The sequence below is a fragment of the Morone saxatilis genome, unplaced genomic scaffold, assembly GCF_004916995.1.
Source record: "Morone saxatilis isolate NCDOM2014 unplaced genomic scaffold, NCSU_SB_2.0 Contig14, whole genome shotgun sequence".
Taxonomy (NCBI): Eukaryota; Metazoa; Chordata; class Actinopteri; family Moronidae; genus Morone; species Morone saxatilis.
This window is the reverse complement of record NW_023339696.1, coordinates 223,614-230,542: the sequence shown is the minus strand read 5'-3', so window position 1 is coordinate 230,542 and position 6,929 is coordinate 223,614. Positions and strand designations below refer to the sequence as shown.

The 6,929-nt window shown below is 41.7% G+C and overlaps 1 protein-coding gene across 2 annotated transcripts in view; it reads right to left on the bottom strand.

Moving 5' to 3' along the window:
• ap2a1 (adaptor related protein complex 2 subunit alpha 1) overlaps positions 1-6,929 on the bottom strand; it is a gene marked incomplete in the record, with an annotated part of 22,099 nt that overhangs the window by 12,527 nt on the left and 2,643 nt on the right. For both annotated transcript variants that reach the window (XM_035654640.1, XM_035654641.1), the window contains 11 exon segments: positions 47-201; positions 287-475; positions 671-902; positions 982-1,079; positions 2,057-2,239; positions 2,488-2,625; positions 2,846-3,014; positions 3,089-3,348; positions 3,878-3,979; positions 4,147-4,276; positions 4,880-5,073. In XM_035654640.1, coding sequence (XP_035510533.1) covers positions 47-201; positions 287-475; positions 671-902; positions 982-1,079; positions 2,057-2,239; positions 2,488-2,625; positions 2,846-3,014; positions 3,089-3,348; positions 3,878-3,979; positions 4,147-4,276; positions 4,880-5,073 — 1,850 coding nt within the window.

Below are 6,929 nucleotides of genomic sequence, written 5' to 3'. Positions count from 1 at the left end.
GCCTACGGTGGATTCTTCATCTACTCATCAAGAGATGACCTTTCACCTTAGGAAGCCGTCGTCATTCACAGCAGCAGAAGGTGCGATAGGCCCTGCCTCAGAGAACACGTCTACCAATAGGCTGCCAGCACTGGCCGGAGCAGCACCAACAGGAGCAGCAGAACGAATCCCGAGGAGGTCTGCTGATGGTGACGGGGTGGACTAGAAAACAAAAGACACTTGCAGTAGGGTCACAAAATGCTTGTATGTAAGCCTGTTTATTTGTGAATACAGAGAGTCTGCTTACAGCATTGGAGGCAGCCATGGCTGCTGTGTCTGGCCCCCGGTCGCCCCCTCCATTCAACTCCCCGCCCTCCCTTTTGCTGTCTTCCAGCTCTGTCACAGATACAGCACCGGGCCCCTTCTTCTTCTTCAGCTTAGCCAGGATTGAGGATTCCCTTTCTGGGAACGGAGGCATTTCCTCCAGGACAGTGGCCTGAGGGAACAGACAGGACAATCACGCTATGGGTTTAGACTAAACTAATGTGACTAAAAATCTGGACTGAGACAGTTTATGGGGACATTTGGATAAATGAATTATATGTATACCAGTGTTGCATTCAAATGTTATTTCATTAATTACTGGATCAGAGCAGAGTTTAGTTTGGTCTAACATGGTGATCAAACTAACCAGGACATCGGTGCTAGCGATGGAAGAAAGCTTCAGATATTCAACAGCACGCTGCTGCAGTTCCACATCCGAATTGCGGATCTGACTGTCGCAGCGCAGAACCTCTTGGATGGTGGCCTTTGTCTCTGGGAACAGGTTGATAAACTTGATGTAGGCTGACAGCAGCAGGGCACGAGTTGGCACAGAGCACAGATGGAACTTGGAGTGGAGAAGGTTGAACTGGACCAGGGGGCTGGATCAGAGAACCACACAGTTATTATTTATTATGTCAATTGTCAACTTAGTCGATTGGCAGCTAAAATCCAACATACCTGGAGCGTGGGTCACCAGCAATGAGGTTACCGAACTCTCCAAGAATGTAGCCTCCAACCTTCACCATGTTCTCATGGCAGGCAGGGGCCTGCAAAGCCTGGAGGACAGAAAGATTCAAGATCAAGTTTCTGGCCGTAAGTCCTATTGGTTATAACATTTTCACAGCATTTTTACCGCTGAAAGCTGGGATCATGGCTACTTCACTAGAGGTTTCAAACCTGCTTTACTACTGGGTCCAATTGGTCTAGCAACACCGGCGTTGATTCAAATGCCCAATATAACTAAATTAACTATTTAAACCTAACGTAAACCTATTTTAAAACACACACTGACATAATCATCCAAATTATTTTAAAATATGGACAACTTCTGAAAAAACGGCCAGTTAAGGTTAAAACCAGGAAAACACTCGGACGTTCAGAGTCAATTGTTTGTGTATTAGCATTTAACACTTCCTTTATAAATAAAGGATGTAGATAATACAAATAAATGTCTGGCCAAGTTGCTGTATCCCTCAGATATGAAGTTGGTGATTTAAACATAACTTAAAACGATAATAATAATATAGAAAAATAGGACTCAGTGTGTGGGGGAAAAAAATAAAAATAAAATAAAATCATAGAATTTACATTGAATGCATATTGAAAAATTGCCATATAAAAAAATAAAAATACAACAGAGGTGTGGCTGTGAATTATTTAAATGTTTTTGTGTGAAACATAAAGATGTTTTTCATTTAACAAAAAAACCAACATTCACGAACTGATTAATTGAAAACCTTGTCTACATAAAGGGCAATATGCAGTCTGAAACAGGCAACATTTTGATTTAAATAAGGAACTACCTGATCAAAGAAAAGGACAAGATCATGAATCTGTGCAGACAGTCTTTTTCAACTTCAATACTGTTTTTGATATTCAACAGTTAAACACAACAGACATTTTAGTCCGTAGTCAAAAAAGCACCGTGGTTTGATAACCATCCAATCAATATCAATCAATGATCAGTCAGCTAGTCAGCACAAGCATAATCAAAAGCTACATTTTAAGATTTGATGATTGATGATGTGGGTACCTCAAAGACCGTCTTGGCGGCATAGCCTTGCACATCGTCTCGGTTGATGACGATCTGAATGACGCGATACCACACCTCTTCACTGACGTAGTCACCAGCAATGCGGATGAGGTTGAGAATGGTGTCCACGTACCAGGAGTAATCCACAGCATACTTCTCTGCAAGTATGGCTACTTTCAGCACCTAAATGAGGAACACCACAGCTCAGTTGGCACGTACGTTTAGAATACTTTTCCGACATTGCTCACTGTCAGTATTAATACATTTTTTAAAGACTGCTGGATTGTTTTGTATGTTTATGAATACAATATTGGCCCGGTGGAAACAAACCATCTTCACAAATTCTTACTTTACATTTAGAAAGATATATGGTCACATATAATGAAGAATATAGCATGGCACTAAATCTTTCTTGGCACACTAACACCTACCATCTCCTCTCTGATGGAGTAGTCTGCTGTCTCAAGATAGCTGAGCATCTCGGCTACGATTTGCTTGGCATTGCTGCGATCACACATGGCATACAGCAGATCAGCTGCCCTCTGTCGAACACTCACATCCCTCTCAGTCTGCAGACACAGAGAGAGAAACACTGACAAAATGGAAGAAAAAAGATGTGACTACTGACCAGTATACTACTGTTATCCTGTATCCTTTTTAAAGTTAAGTAGAAATGTACATGGGGTTTTTGGAGGTTGGTAGGAGTCTGTCACACTTAATCATTTAACAATTTAATCAATACATTGCTCAGGCCTGTCACTGTGTTTAGAACAAAGTGTAAGGCACCACCTTGAGGGCGTTGATGACGGTCTCGATGTGTGTCTTGACGGCTTCATGTGAAAACTCAGAGCTGGCCAGAGTACACATACTCTCCAGAGCCAGGTAGCGCAGGTTAGTCTCTCTGTGCTGCAGGAACTGGCCCAGTTGGTTACAGGCTCGCACCAGCAGGTTTGGCTCACTGTGGAACAGAAACCACAACTGTGTGTATTTTGTTGTACTGCAGAGTTGTTGCTGTAGCTGAAGAATGCTCACCTGTCATAGTGGATGATAAGTGAGATAGCCTCAAACAAGATAGCATTCTTGGCATTGGAGTGCTGCACCTTCTTGGACTTGGGTGGCTCTTGGGCCTTATTGAGGATGGTCTCCAGACACTCTACCAATCGGCCCTTGACAGCACCATCTTCTGGGGGAGGGTAACACTGCAGCAGGCGCAGCAGCTTGCAGGAGAGCCACGGTGCTGGGACAAAGTAGTAGGTGTAATCCTGTAGGTCAGTGGAGGCCGACGACACAATCTGGAGAAGAAACACAATTTTTCCTGTGACTAATTATGTTAGGTTAAAACTGAACCTGTGTAAAACACTGCTTAACAGTCTCAGTAAAGTGCTTACTATACACAGCAAATGAGCAGTATCTACGGTATCCACTATCACAGCCATGGGAGTTTGGCTGCATTTGGCTTAATCGGAATTGTTTTAAAGGGTGTTTGTTTTTTTGCCCTACACTAAAGTGGACAGATATGGCTGTCTTGGTAATGAGCTCATCAGTGGTCTATTCATCCACCTGGGAAGCCTAGCTTTGATAACTGACAACACTGTTGTCTCTGAACTTATGATCCACTCTGATCCCAAGCAAGTTCAAAGCAAGTCAGTGCAGAATCTGGGCTAGATTTGGTACAAGATAGATTAGATTACTATATAGATACTTTATTTATTTATTTATAAATAAATAAATAATAATAATAAATATATGTACAATAACAATATTAACACAAGGATTATTCAAAGTTCTGTTTGCAATTGATTGTTAATGAAAGACACACACCCTGCTGAGTCGGGAAACGGCCAGGGAAACACAGGTCTTGAACTCATCTGGATTCTTCTGGCTCAGACAGGTAATCAGAGAGATGGCTGCTGTCACCACACCCTAAACCCCAGAGACGCAAAAGAAGAGAATTAATAATCGGACTATTTTTATCAATTCAAAATCATGTTGTAATTTTGGTTAGTTTTAAATGTTAACACAATGCAAATATGTTACGTGAAGTTAGTGTTTCTAAAAGAAACCATTTAATCACTGGATTGGGCTCTCACCATGTGTTGGTCGTTGAGAAGGTGCACCACGCGTGACGTCCACTCACCCATCAACACCAAGTCAGGAGAGGTCTTATAGAGCCGCAGCAGACACAGGGCAGCTGACTGTTTCACGCTGTCCATCGTATCACTGTGGTGATCACATTCACATTACCAGTAACTAAGTCACAGCGAAGTAGTGGAGTGACAAAGTGACATGAGAGAACAGTGGCTCTTAAAATGTTTCACATCAAAGACCCCCTAAATTGACACAGATTAGACAACAGACCCAAACTTTATAAGATTTCATCCCAGGGTGCCCCATCTAATGGAGATTTTTTGTTAAAGAAAGTATATGAAACTTATGACCAAAATAGTCAAAGATTCTGTTATTGTGTTACTTATAGATACTTAATTCTTGGGACCCCCTGGAATTCCATCATGACCCTACTTTTGTTGGGGTCAAAGGATACTGAGTAGCATTGCAATTCAGACAGCATTTATGCTGTGTCGAGTCTCTTCAACCTAGCCACTCTGGGGCGTTTTTCTGAACGATGTGATGATGTGACATCACATATGGTTGTGGCAATTGGCTTGTCAATAGCGTGGTATTTCATTATGATTGCTGTTATAGCGACAGCCCTAGATCACTCACAGCAAAACATAATGGAAAAAATGAAATTGAAAAACAGGAGAAGTAAGGATTTATATTCATTGCACTATCTCAACCTTCTAAAGCAGAAGTCACACTCACCCAGCAACCAGGATCCGAGGGATCTCACTGGCAAAGGCCTCAGCCATCTCGCGACTTCCGACGTTCGCGATACAGTGAAGTGCCAGGCACATGAAGGTGGGGTTGCGGCTGGACAGGTCATTCTTGATGGCGTTGTTGATCAGACGGATCAACTCACTGTTGCTGTTAACCAGCACTGAGATGAACAGGTAGCCCTGCATTAACAGATGAAAAGAGGCCACCAATGGGATTTGAAAAACATTATGGTTTAATATTCAGTCCTTGTTGAAACTGCTTTACAGAGGTGTTGACTCAAAATGCTCATTTTGTTAAATGTATCTTTTATGCTGTTGAACTGTACTTTCCTATACTGAAACGTGTTTCCAATATGGGGTTTACCCACATATTAATGGGGTACACTTTAAGATATGATTCTGAACATTTGAGCCAACTCATCTGTCAAGTCAGACCTTTGGCATTACAACCTTTAATTCAGTTATTACACTGTTCCTACAAGACTGCTTGTAACAGTTCTTTCAAATATTTAAGACTAAAATCTTATAAACTCCTTTAAATTAAATATAATACAATTCATATAAATGAAGACTAATTTCGGTCACCACATGTGTGGATCAAGGTTGTCGCGGCATTGCAACTGTAACTCTCGGTCAGTCGATCCGAGGTGATATTGTGTAATTTTCAGGTTTTCGAGTTAGGTTATGTCGAATCCAAGTCAATGAAGCCCACTAGGCAGAGTCACAAGATCAGCACTGTCCCTATTAAAATCTTTTCAGAAGAATGGAGTAAGTGAAATCGATCGTATTTGAATCATATCGTGGTCTGAAGTTATCTGGTTATCGTAGTGCGTATCGTGAGGATGTGTTATCGGTACGCAGCCCGTAGTGATATGTCACATACGCTCTGATGCGTCTGCTCTCTGAGTTTTTGCAGGCTGGTTGTTATCAGAAAACTGAAAAAAGTGCTCACCATGGTTCTTTAAGTCGCTGTTAAGTTTTTCAATCATGCCACGGTGGTGATCTTTTAAGCGTTTGTGTGACATGCATCTTTGGCGTCACAATCTAATCTGCCTTCATGCACCACACAAGCTCATGCACAGCCCTGTCATTACATTAAGGCGCATGTGAGGTGATGAGATTCTGTGTTTCCCCTCCGCTTTAAGCCGTGTTTCGCTGACTGTGTGATGAGAGAGTGAGTGCGTGCGACAGGTGTGAGAGATCGCGTATTTACGAGCATGCTGTCCTCAGCAAATTGCTTCTGTACCGGTGAGCTAGTCTCTTCAGATGGAGGTCAGAAGCTATTTGTGCTGGCTGTGGGCAGAATTTTGACAAGGCCTTCACGCGCGTCTGGTGTTGGCTCTGACTTAACGAGTCACTGGGAGGGGTAGAAGCACTGTGAGAAGCAGAACTATGCTGTCTTTGCAGTCTGGGACTAAGATGCGTAGAATCTAGTGGGTGGTTGAGTTTACCTGGCTGGGGCTTCTGCCTGCGCTCAGATAATTAAATAATGATCATTTAGGCTTAACACAAACATGTTTCTAACATTGTTTAATGTAGAGCTGCCAGCTATCCAATATTTTTCGGTAATGGAGATATTCTAGTCGAATATCCCATCGGATTAATCGGTAATTGGACTAAAGAACACTACTTGCTTAATTAAAGCCCAATTATAAGTTAACAATAGAAACAAGACAGGACTCACTTCAATCAATACAACCAATTTGTTTCCTTTTTTAAGAAAATTGACGATTTATTTATTTGAAACTATAAGCAAAGTAGTTAAACTGTTCAGTCAAAATATTGTCCATATAAATAAATAAATTACTTCAAAACTATGTATGCCGCTCCTCTATGCAATGTACCACACACCACGATGTTGTCCTGAATTTTAGTTTAAAATAATCCACACCTTTCACGTATCTTCTGTCTCTTCCTCTTATTGACTTTTGGCTTTGGCTGCGTCTCGTCATTTTCGCTAGCGCAGGCAGAAGGGTGTGCGTCTTTTGCTTTTTTTTGAAACTCAAAAATATGTCTTACAGTCTGTTTTTAACCAG